The sequence below is a fragment of the Mastigoproctus giganteus genome, chromosome 12 (genome assembly GCF_048544385.1).
Source record: "Mastigoproctus giganteus isolate SK-2022 chromosome 12, ASM4854438v1, whole genome shotgun sequence".
Classification (NCBI taxonomy): Eukaryota; Metazoa; Arthropoda; class Arachnida; order Uropygi; family Thelyphonidae; genus Mastigoproctus; species Mastigoproctus giganteus.
The window spans coordinates 96,911,021-96,932,809 of NC_143586.1; the positions used below are offsets into that span (position 1 = coordinate 96,911,021).

General features: G+C 35.9%; 1 protein-coding gene across 4 annotated transcripts in view; it reads right to left on the reverse strand.

Annotated features, from left to right (window-relative positions):
- LOC150077290 (uncharacterized) overlaps positions 1-21,789 on the reverse strand; it is a 427,304-nt gene that overhangs the window by 87,183 nt on the left and 318,332 nt on the right. For all 4 annotated transcript variants that reach the window (XM_090386488.1, XM_090386489.1, XM_090386485.1 and 1 more), the window contains 2 exons: positions 19,290-19,549; positions 3,691-3,897 (listed from right to left, as the gene is read on the reverse strand). In XM_090386488.1, the coding sequence (XP_090242614.1) occupies positions 3,691-3,897; positions 19,290-19,549 (467 nt within the window). The remainder of the gene's footprint in view (positions 1-3,690; positions 3,898-19,289; positions 19,550-21,789) is intronic.

A 21,789-nucleotide genomic window follows, 5' to 3' on the forward strand; every position in this document is an offset into this window, starting at 1 on the left:
CTTCTCTGGCCTAAAATTTCTCTAGCACATTCTGTCAAATTCATCTGTAGCCTCTATTGTTCTCCCAACTCCACTAATCACTTAGAGCCCTTTGACTTCCTCTCTTTTAAATTTAACTTCCTCCAGTTCAACTTTCCTAATAGTGAGGTAATTTTTCCTAGTGATTTTAATGTTCACAACTCCAGCTGGCTTCCATTTTCTAGTCACACAGACCCAGCTGGTCAAGATGCTGAGGCCTTTGCAATTACTAATGACCTGCACAAACTATTCATTTACCTACCAGAATACCAGAAAATCTTAACCATGCAGCCAACATGCTTGATCATTTTCTCACAAACAACCCTCCTAAGTACAGGGTCAAGATAAGTTTTCCTCTAGACATCACCTCAACTTGGTGATGGTCTCTTCTGCAATGGAGCCTTTCTCTTGTGGCCATTCCCAACCTTGTGTTGTACGGCATTACAAGAATGCAAAATGGGATGATCTGCAAGATTTCTATTCTTCTCTTCTTTGATTGGATTACTGTTTTAAATTTTCCAATGTCAATGTTTGCTCAGATCGTGTCAGTGAAATTATTCTTGTAGGGATGGAATCCTTTATTCCACACTCCACCATAAAATCTCATTCTTTATCTAAACCTTAGTTTTCCAATAAATGTGCTAAGGCTGTTCAGGAGAAGAATGTTGCATATCATAATTAGCTTGTATCCAAATCTCCACGTTCATTTTCTGCCTACACAAAAGCTTGCAACAATTGCAAAGCAGTTATTCACCAGTCCAAACTAAATCTCGAACAGGCTAACAGTATAAAACATGCTTCTTATCCAAATGGTAGTCGAGCATTCTAGTCACTTGCCAAAGCTATTTTGCCTATCTCTGTTCTCACTTCTATCAAAACCAGATGGTTCTATTGCCACTTAGCCAAAATAAAGCTGACCTGTTAGCATCCTACTTTTCTTCCAATTAATTTATTAATGAGCTTGGTAAACCACCCCTACAATCTCCAGTGCACTGTATTCAATGCCTCCTGTGGTCTTCCGTCAAAAGGATTTTGAACAATCTTGATGCTACGAAAGGTCCATGCGCTGATGGTATTTCTCCACTTGTACCCAAAACCTGTGCTCCTGAATTTACTCCTGTTCTGGGTAGCCCTTTTCCACTTTCTTTTTCTAAAGGTGTTTTCTCTTCTGCTTGAAAATTTGCTCATATCGAGCAACGTCCTAAAAAGAGAGACAAATACCTCCCATCACACTTACTTCTATTCTTTATAAAGTGATGAAGAAATCCTTTAATTGCCAACTCTTAAACTATCTAAAAAACTCTCCATCTGATCAACGATCTTCAGTACGGATTCCATCAGTGTTGATCCACTGGTGATATTCTGGCTCATGTTTCCTATCTATGGAAAAATTCAATGGAATTTGTTTTGTGAAATTCACGCAGTTGCTCTTGAAATTTCAAAGGATTTTGATTGTGTTTGGCATAAAGGTCTTCTAAATAAGCTTCCATCTTATGGTTTGCCATCTCTTTTTGAAATTGGGTATCCAGTTTTCTCTCTGACCACTCATTGCAGGTGATGGTAGGTGGCTCCTTCTAACTTCTCCACTAATGCTGGCGTTTTGCAAGGTTCATTCCCCAACTCTTTTCCTCTTGTATATTAATGAGCTTCTTCGATTGACTGGAAATCCCGTCCATCGTTTTGCTGATGATAACACATTGCATTCCACCTTCCAGTTTGAAAAAAACTTGCCCTGAAGAAATAGCTTAAACTTCTCGAATATCTGCTACCAATTCCTTAAATGCTGATCTCCAGCAAGGCAAAGATAATTTAGTTGATTTTAATCCTTCTAAAACTCAGTCCTGTCTTAGTTTTTTTTTTTTTTTTTTTTTTTGTAGTTGTTGGCGCATCGGCTTCTGTGGTCATAATGCACCTCCCAAGGTTTTTGCAGTATTTTGATCCATGCCCGAGGCGGGATTCGAATCTGCGACCTTTGGGTTGCTAGGCAGGCACTTTACCCACCCGGCTAGCCCGGTCGGCCCTGTCTTGTATCTCGCAAAAAGAATTCTTCTACTCCTATGCTTATTTTTGACGACATCCTGATTCCTAGGAAAGATCATATATCTCTATTGGGGATTACCTGACTTATAATCTCTCTTGGCATAAGCATACCACAAATATTGCTTCCTCTGCATTTAAAAAACTGGGTTTTCTCTTTCACTCTTGGTGCTACTTTTCTTCCAAACAGCTGTTCACTCTGTGCAAATTGCAAATCCACTCTACCATGGAATGTTGTTCTGACATCTGGGGCAGTGCCTTCAAAACCTCTCTCAGGCTTCTAGATATATAAATACATATATATTTCTTGAAAATAACAATCTACAGAAGGTCAAGTCTAATGTCAACAAGTATTTTCTTTCTTCTTCTCAACCTTCAACCCATGCACGGTCCGAAGTACTATAGGTTCTAATACCTCTCGTCTTTGGGGTTTTCATAAAAAAAATATTTATATATACAACATAGTATCACAAAAGTGCCACAACTGTGCACTCTCATTTATTAATGAAACTTCGTGAAATGAGACACGATATTCAAATATCATCACAACTACTAAACACAAATGAAGAGAGCTAATTAAGTTAAATATAAATTTCAAACTTGTTTTTTTCTTATAAGATTATTTCACAATAAGATTTAATTCTGTTGTACTATACTATAAATGATGTGAATAACTGCATATTATTGTTGAACAAATTCATGAAAAAGACTGCTCTACCAAACTGGCCTGGTATTAGGCATATGCCTAATACCAGGCCAGTTTGGTAGAGCAATTTGGACATCAGTATTAGGCATATGCCTAATACTGATGTCCAAAGAAAGTGCAAGGCCCAGCTACAAAAGATTTTCAAATTTCTTTTCACTAGATTTCTGAGTAGTACATATGCATTTTAATGTATATACATTTTTCAAAGTCTTATACAGTATGTACATAATGTTTATGTACAAACTGTTTATATTTTCCAGAAAACACAATTCATTATAGGTGAATACAGAAATAGGTGAAATAGGTGAACAGAGAAATAGATTTGAAAATTGATGACTAGCAACATTAACGAACAGGTCAATATTGTACCTGTTGGTTACTGTGTCAGAGTGGATTTACAAAAGCTGACATCCTTGGAAAATCTGATTCTGAAGTTGATGAAACTGAATCAATTGATATATAAACAGATGTTAAAATATAACTTCATCAAAAAAATAAAATAAAAATTAATTAATTATTTATTTATTTTTAATTCTGATTTGATATTTATTGCAGTAATAATTTCACTCTAATGCTGAGTAAATCATGTCAAAATATATATATGTATAAATTAATATTTAAAAATTGTTAATTTTTTCCGCGAATTTTCCAGCCATTACTGGAATATTCATCTCCAAAAGCTCATGCATTTGGAAAAAAGCTCACTGCTCAAAGGGTTAAAAATTGGATTTCGTCCCGTATTTTCTTTACTATCTTTACGGCACATTAATAAATATGATATTCTTAGTAAATGCTAAGAATATAATCTGTATTAACATAGTATTCAAGCAGGTTCAGGAAATGTGGGGTCCTAAAAAGCTGCATTGTGCTTACACCAAATTAAATATAATTCCTTTAACTACTTGATTAATTAATTCTTTATGACATACCTTCCAGAAAGCTTCACTTCTGAATTTTGCCAATGTGTACCCGAAACCAGAGGTGTACGTGGTTGCTGTATTGGGCCACCACCTGTAGTATGTTCACCATTATGATTCTGTCCTAAAGCTGTCTCCCACTTTGGTGGCGAACTTTCTTTCACTCTTTTTTTAACAGGAGATAGCTGACAATTGTTCACATCCTTATCTTTAGCAGTTCTGATAAAAATCCATTTAAGGAAAAAAAAAAAAATTCACTGCATGTTATGGAGAATTAATGCAACATTTCAAATAATTATTGTTATAAAATTAAGAAATAAGTAATTTATTATAAAAACAGTAACTAAATCTTACCGTTATTTTAAATCCCCAGTGATTTTTCTCAAGTGTTTCACTAAAATTCAGCGCTTACAGTGACTTTAGGGGATCTTTTTTTGTTTTGGCTTGTGAATTATGCAATTTTTCTATGTAAATTAACAATTTACTGAACATAGACTAATTTTTTTTGTTTGCTTGAATGTGTACTGTGCTTATTAATTCCAGGCAATTTAAGAAGTACTCCATTACATATATTACAATATTTATAAACATTTTTAAGCACTAAATTTGCAATCATTTGTGACCTTATTACCAATTTTAATATTTATTATTATTTTTCCGCTGTACGTTATATAATGTGCGCGCACTTGCACACACACAGCTGACAACCTCTAATTTTCGGAAAGCTGTTGTTGTTTTGGTGTTTATTGGCGAATCGACAACGGAGATCACAGTGCGCCAGTTCATTTGTTATACAATGTTCTCTTTATATAAATCTTGTTCAAATGTACAAGGTTAACTGTTTCTGTGGTATTATACTATAATTTACAGCAGATGGTATATGTTGATTATTTGCATGAATCTAAAATATCTGACACGTGTTCCTTGTCACCTAAAAGATCTTTAAGGGTGATGTTTTGGTTTCCTTTATATAATGATGAAAAAATTCGGTGTCGATCACTTTCATGTGTTGGGCATTCTATAAGTATATGTTTAACTGGTTGGATAGTATTGCATACTTGGCATGTTGGGGGTTCTTTTGCACGTAATAGATAACCATTTGTGAAATGTGTATGGCCTATCCGCAATCTGGTCGGAACAACTTCTTCTCTCCTTGATTTCCTTATGCTCGTTTTCCAGTGCTCAACTTTTGGTTTTATTTCATATAATTCATTCCATGTTTGTTTTTGCCAGTGTTCTTGCCATTGGGTTAGACAGCGATTTTTAATGATTAGCTTATAGTCCTTATGTGGAACTGTGAAATATTGTTCTTGAAGGTTAGTGGTTGATTTTGCAATTCTATCCGCTTCTTCATTTCCTGTTATCCCTTTGTGTCCTGGTATCCAGCAGAAAAGTATCTCTTGTTTTTTATTTGTGAAGCCTGTTAGTATCTGTTTAATTTTCCAGAGTACTGGATGGGTTATATTGCTTGTGTTTTGTATGGCTTGGATTACACTTAATGAATCACAGTATATTACTGTTCTCAGGTGGTAGGTGGTTCTGAAATGCTCCAGGGCTATCTGAACTGCTACTAATTCTGCAGTGTAGACACTGCATTCTTTTGGGAGTTGGCGTGACAATGTAACATCTGGGAATACTGCTGCTGCTCCTACATGGTTCTCTGATTTTGATCCGTCTGTATATATTGGTATATGATTGGGATATTGCATTCTACGTGCTGCATGCAGTTGTTGAAAGTTGCTGTCTGATAAAGTATTTTTATTCCAGTTTGGTGTGAGGAGTTCATAAGCTGTGGTATGGTTTATCCATGGTGGATCTATATGTCCTTCTTGGTTTGCAACGTTATCTATTTTGAGATCATGTGTTATCAGTAGCTCCTGTAGTCTGATGCCTAGGGGCTGGTTTGCTCTTTTGCGGTTCCTATATATGTTTTCCCATTTTGGCGAGAATAAAGTTGTCCAAGTCGGATGGTCTCTTATGGGTCTTATCCTGTAAGCATACAGCAGTGACAACTGTTCTCTCCTGAGGAACAGTGGTGATTCATTAGCCTCTGTATAGAGACTGTATATAGGTGATGTGCGGAAAGCTCCTGTTGCTATTCGTATTGCACTATGGTGAATCGGATCTAGCCATTTGAGGGCGCTCTTTCTTGCTGATGCATAAACCAGTGCTCCATAATCTATTTTTGACCTTACTAGTGCTTTATACAAGTTGAGTAGGGTATAACGGTCTGCTCCCCAAGATGTTGTTGTTAAGACTTTAAGAATATTGAGTTGTTTCATACATTTTATTTGTAGTTCTTTTATATGTTCTACAAAGGTCAACTTGTTGTCTAGAATAAGTCCAAGAAATTTTACACTTTGTTTAACTGGTATTGTGTTTCCTTGTAATATTAGTTCAGGTTCAGGGTGTAAATTTCGTTTTCTACAGAAATGTACGCAGACTGTTTTTTCTTTTGATATTCTAAACCCGTTTTTCTGGGCCCAATGACTGATGTTGTTAATTGCACATTGTAGTTGTCTTTCTATTGTTCCCATGTTCTGTGCTTGATATGAAATACTGAAGTCATCTACATATAGTGCATATGACACTGTGGGTGGTAGTTGTTTTGTGATGCTATTTATTTTTATGGAGAATAGTATGGCACTCAGGACAGACCCTTGGGGAACTCCTTCTTCTTGTTTATATGATTTTGACATGGTATTTTGTATACTCTAACTTGAAATGTTCTATTTTTCATGAAATTTTGAATGAATAGTGGTAAATGTCCTCTGAGTCCTGCATCGTGAATATCTTGTAATATACCGTGTCTCCATGCTGTGTCATAGGCCTTTTCTATGTCAAAAAATACAGTAACCATATGCTTTGAGGTTATAAATGCATCTCTTATATCTGCCTCTATTCATACAAGGTGATCTAATGTGGATCGATTGTGTCTAAACCCACACTGCATATTGGTGAACCACTTAGTTGTCTCAAAAAACCAGACTAATCTTTTGTTGATGATCTTCTCTAGTACTTTGCTTAAGCAGCTTGTGAGGGCTATCGGACGATAGTTGGTTGGGTCCTTCTGATCTTTATTGGGTTTTTGGAAAGCTAATACTATTGCATGATGCCATGCTTCAGGATATTGGTTTTCTAGAAACATGCAGTTGTACAGTTGAAGGAGGTTTTCTATCTCTTTCTGCTTTAGGTGTTTAAGCATATCATAGTGTATGTTGTCTGGTCCAACTGCACTTGGTTTTGTTTGTGATACTGCTTGACGTAATTCATGTATTGTAATTGGTTGGTTGTAGGGTTCAATCCTTTTAATATTAAAATTAATTCTGTTTTTTTTCCGTTTTCTCCTTATAGGTCAAAAATTCAGTAGTGTAGGATTGTTTTGACGATACTTTAGCAAACGTTTCACCTAATATATTGGCTATCTCTGATGGTTCGGTAATGCTTTCTCCATTCCAATGTAATACTAGGGATGGTTGGTTTTTATACTTCCCATTCATTTTTCCTATTTTATTCCATATTATTTTTGTGTTTGTTGTTCTATTTATAGAGGAAGTAAACTGGATCCAGGAAGTTTTTCTGGCTTATTTCCGTGTATACCTAGCTAGTGCTCGTGCTTGCTTAAATTTTATCAGATTATCTGTTGTAGGATATCTCCGGAACTTATTCCAAGCTTTGTTTTGTTGTCTTCTTGTTTTCATGCAATCTTCGTCCCACCAGGATTTTGGGTGCAACGGAAAACGGGTTGAGGTTGTGGGTATTGTTTGTTCGGCTGCTTGTATTAAGGTATCTGTGACGTGCTTCAGAGCGTCATCGACCGATGTTTCTTGGATGATTTGTGGATTAAATATTGCCTGTTCTCTAAATTTTTCCCAGTTACCTTTTTCTATATTCCAACGGGGTGGTCTGTTTGGATGGTAAGGAGGGTTTCTGGTCAGTATGGTGATTACTGGGTAGTGGTCACTGCTGTATGGGTTTTCTATTACCTGCCACTTTAATTCTGGTAGAAGGGAAGGCGTGCATATAGTTAGATCTACTGCTGAGGTTGTACGACTAGGAAAGTGAAAATACGTATGTTTGCCATTATTGAGTAGAGAAAGGTTATGATGGTCAATTATTCTTTCTATTATCCGTCCTCGTCTGTTGATATCAGTGTTTCCCCACAGTTGACTATGCCCATTCATGTCTCCCATTATACAGAAAGGTGATGGAAGTTGGGAGATTAGTTGGTCTATTTCCTCAAATGGTATATCTGGTCTTGGTGGAAGGTACACTGAACAGATGGTTACCCTAAATTTCAGTGTTATGCTTACCGCTATCGCTTCTATATTGCTGTTTAAAGGTATGTGTTCGGTTGGGATGTGGTTATGGCTACTCCTCCATGTGTTGACCTTTCTCTTAATCTGTCTTTCCTATACATTCTATAATTTTTCACTGAAAGGGTGTCCTGTTGTCTAAGGTATATCTCTTGTAGGCAAAAGCATATTGGCATATGTTGTGTTATTAAATACTGGACATCGTCGTAATTGGCACGTAGTCCTCTACAGTTCCACTGGATGAACTGATCCATTATTTGGTTTTTCTAGGGCTTCCGGGTTGCTTCCGAAAGGGAGCATTCTTCTGCTTTGTCTTATCTTTTTTAGGATAGTTTGGCCGGTCCATGTCCATATCTTCTTCTGTGAAAATTTGTAATACTGGTTCTTCCGTTATGTTTATTTTTCCTATTTCCATCTGTTCAGTTTCTTTGGTGTTTATAAGTTTAGGTCGGTTTTCGTTGTGATGCTGATTTGTGGATATCTGTTCTGTGTGAAGAGAAATTGAGGTATTCACTGTTTTCTCCTGTTTCTGTGCCTTCAATCCAGTAGATGATTCTTTTGGCATCATGGAAATTTCGGTTTGAACTTCTACTGATTTATACTGGATTACTGCTTGTGCATATGTTGGCTTGTTTGTAGGCCGTGGCTGTATTATTCTCCTTGCTTCTTGGTACGTTCTGTTGTGTTCTGTTTTATATTTCTGAATTAGTTTCTCTTGTTTCCATTTTTCACACGTTTTTGAGTAGGCTGGGTGTTCCCCTTTACAGTTTGTACATTTCAAGATGTTGGCAGAGCAAACTGTAGTCTCGTGTTCTTTAGAATCACATTTTGCACAGGTTGCTGAGTTTCTGCATGCCATTTGTGAATGTCCAAATTTCTGACATTTGTAACAAAGCAGTGGATTTGGTATATATTGTCGTACTTGGCAGTTCAGATATCCTGCTTTGATTGTTGCTGGAGGTTTTGGAGTATTAAATGTTATGATAAGGGTTCTTGTTGGAATTATATTTCCATCCCTTCGGATATTAATTCTCTTCACTCCTGTAACTCCTTGGCTTCTTAATTCTTCTGTGAGCTCTTCCTCTGACACATTTAAGAGGTCCCACTCTGAGATCACCCCTCTGGAAGAATTCAGTGTGTTGTGTGATGTTACAACTACTGGCATTCTTCCAAAATTTGTTGTTGAAAGTAACTTCTGGGAGTGTTTGGGTTTTTCTGTTTCCACTAGTATGTCTCCAGATCTCAGCTGTCGAACTGACTTGGGAGATCCTACTAGACCCTCTAATATTTTCTGAATAACAAATGGAGACATACGTCCTAATGTCTGATCTCCTGTCGCATGTATGACAATGAATGTTGGTATTTTTGGTGGGTCCATATCTGTCTTCTGTCTCTTTGATTTGGTGTTTTCTGTTTCACTACTTGGTAGAGCTTTCTCTTGAAGCCCTATAGTACTGGTAGTTATTTTACTACTCATGTTTGCTCTTTTGGTCCTGGGAGTGTTACTTTCCTCTCCCAGGTTACCAGCCCCGCCACGTGGAGGCAAGAGCAGTGCCTCTTAGTGACCAAGCGGCTGTGTATGTTAGATTAGTAAAAGTGAGTATAAGAGAAAAAATAAGAAAGGTGAGTTTCCTTTCTGTGTCTTCACTTACTGATTGTAAGACAAAGAGCTGTTTCACAAAAAATAAAGGGAATTTAACGATGATTTCGGAAAGCAGAGATTTCACAAGTGTTATCAGTAAAAATGGGTATACACAAGTTATTCATTTTGATTGGACATTGGTCTGTTCCAAACCAGATTAAGTAACAGACAAATAGCCACACAGGATGAATGGTATTATTAAAGTTATCAGATGGTAATTTAATATGTACATGGGCATATATTAGCTTCTAATGCACCAAACAGACCTACAACATCAGTTAGCAAAAACAGGCACAAATCCAGCTGGTATGGATTTATGCCTGTATTATGGTAAGGTACAATATAATACAGTAAGTCCCCGACATATGTAAGAGATACATTCCAGGATTTCTTGCGTAAGTCAAGTTTTATATAACTCGGGAATGACTAATGAAATATTGCTACTATATCCCTGATATGCCAAAATTATAAAAACCACATAATATACTCAGAAGAATGAAGAAATAGTTACATATTTTTCAATTAATTGTATTATATTTTTATATATTAGTTATATATTTGTAACTAGTTCAATTAAAAACTATCTGGGGACAGTGGTGAAGTAGCCGGAGTGGCACATAAGAAAAGAAAACACAAAAGGAAGAAAGAACACGTGTTATTGTACTGTAAAAACTGATATATATTTCGTGGCCTTGGCTATTATTAGTTGACTTCATTGGTGCTGATCCCTTCACCATCCCATATTCTGTTTTTGTCCTTTATTATTGTGTTCACTGTTGACACTGAAAAATCTTAATTCTGTGTGATACTTGTTAATGTTTGACCATTTTCTTATTATTTTAATTTTCTGATGCAAATCGATCGCTTTTCTTTTCTTGGTAGATTTATTAGTACCTCTGTCATTTATTATTAGTCGGCACCATGGTAACTGTCAAAATGAAATTTTCTGTAAAGAACTTCAGGGTTAAGGAGGAAACACTATTATCGCCTCATGTGAACTCACATTTTACTAAAGCACATTTCTGGAGATCACTACTATAAAATAATATAAACAATTTGCAGTTTTCGGTTTATTCGGCTTTTCTGTTAGAGCAATCTATTATAAACAAGTAGTAAACTCGATCTTATTGATAATATTGATAGCTGGAATTCTGTGGGTTTTTGTGCTATTATGATGAAATGTGTGTCCCTTCACCGAAATCTTCAGTCATATAAAAAATATAAAATTTCAGAATCTTCTTTTCGCCCTGTTTTTTAAGCTTCGTAAACTTGTTACTCTGCATCTCACTTGTGCAATTTGTGCATGCCGTGTTCGCCGTTATTGATTGCTTATTTTTTTTTACTGTTTTAAATTTTAAAATACTAAAATAAAAAAAATAATAATAAGTCGGGGACTTACTGTATAACTGTGCTTATTAATTAGGCAGTATTTAGTACATTTGTTATATGCGTGTATAACAGAAAATTGACACACACACACACACACACACACACACACACACACACACACACACACACACACACACACACACACACACACACACACACACACACACACACACACACACACACACACACCAGCATAAGAAGAATGTAGCATAAATTAAACAAATAAGTATGACATTTTAAAATAGGTATGAAAATGGTGGGTTGCTGATTTATTGCACAGAAAAAGCCTACAAGAAAAAGGAAAGAGTAATGTTAAAATATGAATTGGCTTGAAAACTAAAAGGTCTAAATCATATTATGGATAAAACACAGCAAATGTAAACTTGATGCTCAGGGGCTGTACAAGAGATTAGCATAATGTGTCAAACAGAGGTGAGCAAGTTACTTAAACTCAAGTGCTGGAAAAAAATTAATAAAATAAACATAAAGAAACATTAATATAAATAAAAAGAATAAAAACTGACTTTCTCATGTTGCACAACTTTGATCAAAATTAGAAGGCCACATATTTCTTGAAAATTTTTGTACACAGTGAAATAGCTTATATGGTTATGCATCCTGATAGAAAGGTGAAGACTGATGAAGAGACAAACAAACAAAAAAAAATTTCAATTGACAAATACATTACTTTTCGGTTTTGCATCAGTTTTTCTTGTAAGGGTATGGAGCAAAAAAAAAAAAAAAATCTATATAGGGGAAGCAACTTTCCTGTGCCAGTTGCAAAAAAAATATGGGCCCAGAAACTCTGCACACAAAAATGGTAATTCTGACTCTCCTTGATTACATAATGAAAGATGTAATCGCTCATGTTCAGACTTTTGTAAAGTTACATTGTACACTGGAAGATGTGGCAAAATACTAAAATTTGCTCTATGTAATACTTTTTAAATAATGCAAATCTTAATACAGTCAGACCTCTCCTTAACAAACTTCCATATAGCAAATTTTTCTACATAGTGAACTTTTTTGATTTCTCTTTGGTCATTACATTGAAAATAGTTTCTGCATGAAGAAGAAAAGTTCCATATAACGAACTGATTATCCCCAGTGCTGTTTGACATCAATATATAATGAACTGATTTCGAGAGACTTGGGTACGCATTGTTGCACCTCTGGCCTTTAGGCAAAAAAAAAAAAAAAAAAAAACGAACCAGCTGATGCTGTAGAAAGCATGAATTAAGAGCTAAAACATTCTACAATTTAATGGTACCTTTAAAACCGTGCAGGAAGAAACTGGCTAACCACGGTGCACGATAGAAAAAGATGGAAGGTTTCGGGAGAAGCCTTTGCCCAGCAGTGTGGGGGCAGCAAGGCTAGAAAGAAAAAGTAAAACCTACTACTGTACTGAGAAGTTGCACTGGTCAACTGCTATCTATGTGTCCACAGCCATTTGGCAATGGTTAAGGTACATTCCAACGTGGACATTGGCTCTGGTCAACCTGTTTTCTACCATAAGCATCCTATTAGAGAATTAGGAGAGTTATTTTCCTTTATCCTGGAAATTCATCTGTTGTTTCGAAGAAATGAGTCATCCACACTTTCACTAAATTTCACGTCTCTTTACATGGCAAGTACAAGTGGTCCCTAAATCAGTTTTGTTTTAGATGCTGTGCAAGTTACAATGTCTAAGGGGAAAATCCGTGAGTGTAGTGTGAAAAAGTGTAAGTGCTTAATAGCGTAGATTGGGGCATTAAAAAAAAAAAAAGAATTGCATTAAAAATTGCTTTATTTCTGCCAGTAGTGTATTAACCATTCTGAAAAACTGTTTAAATTAATTTTCAAACTGTTTGAGGAAATAGGACCCAGTCGGAAGCATACAAAATTATGCCTTTTGAAGATGTTGTTTTTGTTTGGTTTTTATGAGCATTAGCAACTAAGGCCATATTGCTCCGGGGATATGCGGTGGTCATTCCCTGACCTTTCCGCATCCTCCGTATTTGGTGGTCATGGGCTCGAACCCCAGTCTAATCAAGAAGCGTGTGCTATGCACTGCCGCTCCTGCCCACCTGGCTATGGAGGCACCGCCTTTTGAAGATGTATATGAAGTTGATTCGAGACCAAAACGTGCTGATATCATGACCATTAATAAAAGAAAAGGCTAGGGAGCAAGCATCTTTTCTTGGGCATAAAATATTCCAAGCCAGTTCTGGTTGGCTGGACAAATTCAGAGTGCCATGGCTTACTCAAAAAAGTTATTTCTCATGAAATTAGAGTTGCAATCAAAGAAAACTACGCCCATTGGAAAGAAACAGTTTTGAAGAAAAAAAAAGAGGAATATAAGCCCAAAGACATATTCACCGTTGATGAAATGTCTATTTTTTAAATGTTTGCCGAACAAGACAGTGACTTTTAAAGGTTATAAATGTATAGGTGTTAAAAATAGTAAGAAGAGAATTACATTCTTGGTTGGTGCGAATGTGGCTGGTAATAAAACCCAAATCTTTTGTTAATAGGCAAAAGTAAAAAACCCTGATGTTTCAGAGGTATACAGTTGTTAGAGTTGGACTACAACTACAGCAAAAAATCTTGGATGACATGAGAAATTCTTGAGCAGTGGATTTGAAATTTCAATAGAAAGATGAAGAAACAAAAAAATCGCATTGATTGTGGCCAACTGCCCTGCCCACCTTCACTTGGTAATTTCAAAACTTACAAGTGTGAAGCTTGTTTTCTTCCCTCTAAAACCTCGTCTAAACTGCAGCCAATGGGCCAAGGATTTGAAAATGGACTACCGAAGGTGCACACTGAAAAAAATTATACTGAGAATAGAAACCAAAGATGTGACAGAAACAACAATCAAGAATTGTTTCGCAAAGCAGGTTTTGCTGAAACGCCAATTAACAGTGAGAGGGATGAACTACTACAAGACATCGAGCAATCTTGGGACGAGTTCAAAGCGAGGTTTGATCAGTGGAGAAATTGTCCTTGACCAATTTTTAGGAGTTGATAATGATGTCATAGTAGCTGAATATCCGAGTGACTCCAACATTTTGGAGCGTATTTAAAGAATTAGTGACAATATCGATGATGAGTTGGATGAAAATGAGGGCAATATTAAACCTACCAAACAAGAAATATTTTTATTTTTATTTTTTTAAATTTTATTAATAACAAGATACATAACAGGCAACCATTAACAGTGTATCTGAGAGCAGAATAATGAACAGAGTCGATAACAATAATAAGGAATCCATCAATAAGATAAACATTGAAATAGATTCAAACATTAAATTCATATGAACAAAAGAGGTATGCATTAAGTTAAGTTGCTGGTAAAACAAATAATAAATAAATTAATTAAAGAATAGAAAATGGTAAAACAAATAATAATAATAAACAACAATCATTAAATGAGAGTTAGTCACTTTGCAGTTCAAGAGAAAAGGCAAACTTGTGGATGGAGTTCATCAGTGATTGGAAGTTGTCTGTTTGTTTGTTATTTGGATTTTAGGAGCATTAGCAACTAAGGCCATATTGCTCCGGGATATGCGGTGGTCATTCCCTGACCTTTCCACATCCTCCATATTTGGTGGTGACGGGCTCGAACCCCGATCTAATCAAGAAGCGTGTGCTACGCACTGCTGCTCCTTCCCACCTGGCTACGGAGGCGCCCTGGAAGTTGTCAAAAAAGTCAATGAGAGAGAGTCATTTGCTGATTCAGTTTAGTGGACTGAACGTCATAAAGTCAGTGGTCACAGAGTCAAGGCAAAACAGTGTAAGGTGAGTAAGGAGCCTGACTTGTCTACAAGGAGCACTGAAGTTGATTTTGCTAAGGATATCAGGTGCTTCATAAGTTCCAGTGATTACTTTGGCTAGAAGGGTGATGTCAGCAATAACTCTTCTAGTGCAAAGAGGTCTCAGACGAAAGTAGTCACACAGGGATTCATAGTATACTGAGTGATAAAATAGAGGATTACGGAACGTAAAGTAATGGACAAAATTTTTTTGGACTGCTTCAAATTTGTTAATTAAAGTCTTTGTGTAAGGATTCCCAGATGGGTGAATGGAATTCAAGGATTAGCAGAACAATAGTTTTATAAAGGATAACAGCATATCTGTAGTTTTTGAACTTGTAGGTGTTCTGTTTAATAAATCCCAGTGTTTTAAATGCTTTGCTAGTGATTTTAAGGACATGGGCATCAAATTTAGCACTGCTGGAAAAGAGAATCCCTAAGACATTAACTTGGTCACACCTTTCGATGCTCACAGAGTTAATAGTGTACTCTGTATTTATTAGTTGAGCAGGATGAGAAAGAGATTACTTTGCACTTCGAGAAGTAACAGAGAGAATTTATTGAGGGTGCATTGAAGCTGTTGAGAATTGGTAATTCTCAACAGCTTCAATGCACTCTCAATAAATTCTTCAGAAGTGTATTGCCAGAAAGATCTTAATATCATTTGCACAGAGAGGAACTTGAACATTGGAGGTGCAGATGAAAGAAGGAAAATCATTTCTGAGAACCTCATAACCTCAAAAGTCATCAATCATACTGCATGATGGAAGAGATGGGCAATGGTTGACTGGAACTTAGCTCTAGAGACTAAACACGGGTTCCACCCATGTTTAGTCTCTAGAGCTAATTATACAAGAGGTTGACAGGATTGAACTTAGCAAAGTGGACATTACAAGGGAATACAACATCCCTTTACCTACTTCATCTACAATACTGAAAAACCAAAAAAAAAAAAAACTTGAAGAAGAACTGTGTGACACTGGAGCGATTAAAAAAAAAAAAAAAAAACAAACAAACAGAAAACGAATTCCTGGTTCAAAACACGAGGAGCTTGAAACAAAAAGTTTCAAGTGGTACCAACAAACACGTGCATCTCATTTGCCAATATCAGATTTGATTTTGCAACAAAATCCAAATTATCTGGCTCAGCAACATGGAATTAGCAACTTTAAATGCAGCAGGGGCTGGCTCCAAAGATTTAAAGATAGGAATAACTTGGTTTTGCAAAATGTTTGTGGTGAGTCTGGATTAGTTGACAAGGAAAAGGCTACAGACTGGTTGTGTTCTGTATGGTCCAGTCTTGAAAAATGAGGCAAAGGATATTTTTAATCTTGATGAGACAAGTTTATTTTATAATTTGCTGCCAAACAAAATGTTTGGCGTTCAAGGAGAGTATTGTCATGATAGTAAATTAAGTAAACAAAGACTCACTATTTTGTTATGCTGCAATTCAAATGGCAATACAAAACTATGCCCACTGGTGGTTGGTAAGTTTTCCAAGCCAAGATATATGATATTTTAAATAAGTTAACCAACTTCCCTGTGATTAAGTGGTCAATAGAAGTGCTTGAATAGAAGATAAAATTTTTCAGTCTTGGTTATCAAAAGGGGACAGAAGAATTGGCTTCAGAAAAAAAGGAACATTTTGATGATTCTAGATCGTTGTACAGCACATTCTGCTGAGACACTTAAGCTGACAAATATATGCCTGTTGTTTTTAACCTCCCATTAGAAAGGTCAGGAGCAGGAGTGCAGTAGTGCACACACACTCTTTTAGTAGACTGGGAATCAAGCCCCTGACTGCTAAATACAGTCGATCTGCCAACCCACACTGGACCAGCATGGCAGATGGTCCATTTCCCTCAATATGAATTGTTGAGGAGGCTTTCATCCTGCAGTGGGTGATGATGGCTGCAGTTTATGTGTTTCTTCTTCTTTTTTTTTTTTTTTTTTGACCACCAGTTTTATGCAGCCAATAGATCAAGGCATTATTTATAACCACAAGGGAGCATACAGAGCCTGCCTGATAAGGTACTGGATCCTAAACACACAAGGGAGGGAACAATTTGCAGCTAAATTGGAATGTCTTGGATGCTATCTGTAATTTTGTATTGCTTGGAACAGTATTACATCAAATGTAATAATTAACTGCTTTAGAAAGAGTGGCTTTGGAGAGAATATCATCAAAAAACATGCAACAGACAAATGTGATAGCAACATTGAGGAATTTGAAGGAGCTATGGATTTTGTTGGCAAATTTGAAGAGATTGTGAAGGTACATATAGTTTCTACCACAGCAATGCAACACCAGAAGAGCTGCTAAACACCAAGCAAAACAATGATGTTTTTGTTACAAGTGACAGTGAAAGTGAAGAAGCACACATACACTACCATCTAAAAAAGATGCCCAAAATGCATTGATAAGGAAACAACTATTGCATTTTATAGGGTCTGTGCTGTAGTTATAAATGCATATAGGAAAATAAAAACTGTGCAAACAACACTGGATTCTTTCTTTAAATTACATTAATTTATCAAAAAAGTTAATGGACTGTATGTCTCCTTTTATATTAAGATTAATTCTTTTACTGTGATACTAAAATACTGTATATATCAAAATATATGCTGTATAATATTTTAATTTCTGTTAATTGCTTTTCTCTTAGTATATCTTACAAATAAAATAAAATAAAATCTTTGAAGTGTGTCAATCCTATAGTATATTATTAGACAAGGCATTTGTTTTTATTATTTTTTATTAATGTATTAAGATAGCGTAGCTTAATTTTCAGCACTTACCTCTTGAATGATCTGCTTGGATGTAATGTGATTATAGAAGACACATTAACTATGTGTCTTCTATAATCACATTACATCCAAGTGGATCATTCAAGAGGTAAACACTGAAAATCAAGCTACGCTATCTTAATACATTACAAGTCATTATACTACAGCACTTAAAGAAGTTTCTAAAACTTGTGATTAGTTTATTTTTGATATTATTATTATTTATTATTATTCTTAGATATATAGTATGTGCCAAAAAATAAATAAAAAAATAATAATAATAAAGGTAAAATTTTGACACTTTTGTTGGACCTCATTACTACAAACCTCGTAATTACAAAACGTGAAAATTTAGGTCCCTTGAACTTTGTATTAACGAGATTCTACTGTAATACATTGTGCGCATTATATAAGTAGTTATAATATGTATGCATTAAAAATTAATTTTGTTAGAAGTTAATGTTAGAAAATGTATTCATTCCCACTTATTTTTGATTTATTTCCCAACATTTACTATATTTTTGAATTTGCAGTATTTTTCATTGAAAAGGTCATATTTCTGTATAACGAATTTTTTCAAGGGAATGATCAATTTTGTTATATAGAGGTCTGACTGCACATGTTTTTAATTATTTATTTTGCATGTTTTCTAATTTTTCTTTCTAAGGACCTGAAATCCAGAAACCTTGGGACTTCTGGATAAAGGGTCCAGTACCACATAAGAAAATACAAAAGAGAAATGCATAGTTATTCTATCACCATCAAGTAGGGTGCTTCAGAAAAGAACGATCACTTCTGACTTCATTATTATATAACAAGAATCACTCTCTACAACTCATGGAATAAAATAAAAAAATAAATAAATAAAAAACCCCCCAAAAGACAAAAATGGTGATAAATCAAGAGTCAAATAAGATTATATATTATAGCAATGTTTGATGAATACCACAGAATCAAGGCATTTTTTTTAATGTCGATTTGAAAACAAATTGTGTTCTCCTTCATAGTCAAGATGTAAATCAGAGAACACAAATAAAAAATCTCAGGAAATAACAAAAAAATTGAATCTCATGAAGTTCATCTATAAGCAGCGGGCCATTGAACAGTGGAATAAATGGCTTCCCAACATAGAGGGGGCAGTGAGTCTGGCCAAGTTTAAAGAGATTACTGCACGGGATTGAAATAGTATAAATATTCTGTTTTATTTTAATTATATATATATTTATTTATTTTTGGCTGATGCAGAAAAAGTTGACTTCCTTGCATCATTTGGTGTTGCTAATACTAATACTAATATCTAAATTTAATTCATGCAATTTATGTGAAATTCTGCAACCTTTAACATTTCCTTTTGCTGCAAACCTTTAAAACCAAAGCACGTTGTGAAATCATTGTCTGCTGCTGTTGGTGACCAGGGACCACAGCACAGTGAGCTGGATTTGGATTGGCTGCTGCAGCAACAACTCCCCATGGTTGTTGTAAACTTGGAGCTGCTAGAGTCTGCTGTGGAAGGAGAGGGTTTAACTGGCCACTGCGTTCTCTTAGATGATCATTTAAAAGTTCAGAATATAAAATGGCTAAACATTCAAATTGACAACAAAATTCAGTGTGTAAACTTTATTTAGTAAGTGAACATTCATAATAATGAAAGGAAAAGGAGAGGAAAGTAAGTTATTTCCTTACCTTAATTTTGTCTGTCTTTTTGATGAAACATTCAATGTTACAGGGCCATTTCCACCCAAAGCACGTTGTGAAATCATTGTCTGCTGCTGTTGGTGACCAGGGACCACAGCACAGTGAGCTGGATTTGGATTGGCTGCTGCAGCAACAACTCCCCATGGTTGTTGTAAACTTGGAGCTGCTAGAGTCTGCTGTGGAAGGAGAGGGTTTAACTGGCCACTGCGTTCTCTTAGATGATCATACATAGTGCTTTCATGCAGCTCCTTAATAACGAAAAATGTCAACAAACCACTATTTCAAATGTTTATATAACAATAAAAAATTAACTCTGCATTAATTACAATTTAAGTGATAATCTAGAGATCTTACACTATATTCAATTATAGATAAAAAATTATACTATCAGCACCACAATTTACTACATTCAATTTTAATTTTTAAGTTATAAATTAAGATGTAGTAAGAAATTTCCTATCAGTAACTTTCTTGTTACATTTGTTTAGCAGAGAATTATACACTGCTTTGCCAGAAGTAACTAGCCATCCCTTGGATTTGTGAAAAATAAACAGTACTCACCATCCAAACATGAGGAACAGGTGAAAAAGCAATTGCATTCATGCTAAAAGAAAGCAGATCAACAAACTACATTAGATGAGTAAAGGCTTATCGACATTCATTATCAGTCACCATATAATGCTATATTAGCAATCAATCTGTTCATGAAAGTGCAATGTCTTAGATCAATGGTGGCTGATGTAATTGCCAAATGTAAATGTCATGCCATTAGTAAGGCCATGAAACGTTCAAGTAGGCTGCAGAAACCGATGGAAAGTGTAAGGAAGAGTGGGTACATAGGTTCATCAGTCTTCATAAAATACTCTCAAAGAGTTGCTCAGGGGACTACAGGAATTTGTTGTTGTTGTTTGTTTTTAGGAGCATTAGCAACTAAGGCCATATTGTTCCGGGAATATGTGGTGGTCATTCTCTGACCTTTCCGCATCCTCCGTATTTGGTGGTCACTGGCTCGAACGCCGGTCTAATCAAGAAGCGTGTGCTATGCACTGCTGCTCCTGCCCACCTGGCTACAGAGGCGCCTGTTAGGACAAGTAACGTTGAAATAATAGGGCTTATGGAAACGTGGTGAAACCTGGAGGTAGGGGGTGAAGAATTTCAGTATGGCATCTACAATGTATTTAGCATTAGAATTAGTAAAGGCATATGATGCAAGAAACTAGCTTATACAGGATCAGACAAAAAAAAAAAAAAAAAAACCTCATTTCACCCCTCCACTTGCTCCAAATGTTTGTCTAGTTCCGCCTTGAATCTATTTAGTCCTATCAACTTCAACAATGACAGATGGAAGTTTGTGCCAATCTATCCTACAACTGTCTTTCCTTAATTTGAATTTGCGCCCTCTCCGGCGATTATTCTGAGTAAGAGGAAGAATCCCAACATTCCCCATGCTCAAACCATTCAAGGCCTTAATACACCTCAATCAGATCACCTCACAGGTGCCTAGTCTCCAGACACTATAATTTGCAAATTTCAGCCTTTCTTCGTAAAAGCAACCCTTTGTTCCATTTACTAATCTTGTTGCCCTTCTCTGTACTCATTCAAGCAGCTCTACATCCTTCTTAAAATGAGGTCTCCAGACCTGTATACAGTACTCAATGTGTGGCCTAACCGTTGCTTTATACAACAGGATAATCACCTCCTTATCCCTGCTAGAAAAAATTCCCGTATATCATTGACAAGACACCATGAGCTACCTTGCAGACCTTCTGACTGCTAAGAAAATTTCATATCTGACTACACAATTACCCTCAGGTGCTGATTATAGTACCACACAGTTGATACGTTATTCTGGGGTTACTGCTTCCTATATGCAGTACTTTACATTTGTCAATGGTGAACTTCAATTGTCACCTCTCAGCCCATCTGCTCAACTTTTCTAGATCCTGTTGCAGTAGCATACTGTCATTAGTGTCATTAACAATGCTATCGACCTTTGTATCGTCTGTAAACTTAGACATTAAGCCTGATATACAGTCATCAATATTTGTGCAGCAGTCTCCATGTGCAACAATATCAAAAGCCTTTCTAAGATCCAAATATATGATATCAAAATTAATCTTTGCATCCAGTTCCTTTGTGGCCACATCACAGTATCCAATCAAATTGGTCAGACAAGACTTATCCTTAACAAACCAATGCTGTGTTCAAGCTATAACTGAAGTCTTTATAAGTTTTGGTTAAAGAAGCACTTCAGGATCTAGATGATCCTGCAGTGCTTCTGTAACCAGTGCCTCCATTAATTTCTCTGGAACAGAAGTTAAACTAACATGTCTGTAATTACTTATGTTGCCCTTTGATCCTCCTTTGTGAATTGGGGTCACATTTGCACATCTCTAGTCCCCTGAGTGCAAAGAAGCTCTCATAATTATGGCTAAGAGTTTGCTTACTTCCTTTGCTGCCTCCTTTAATATAACTGGCTAGATCCCAT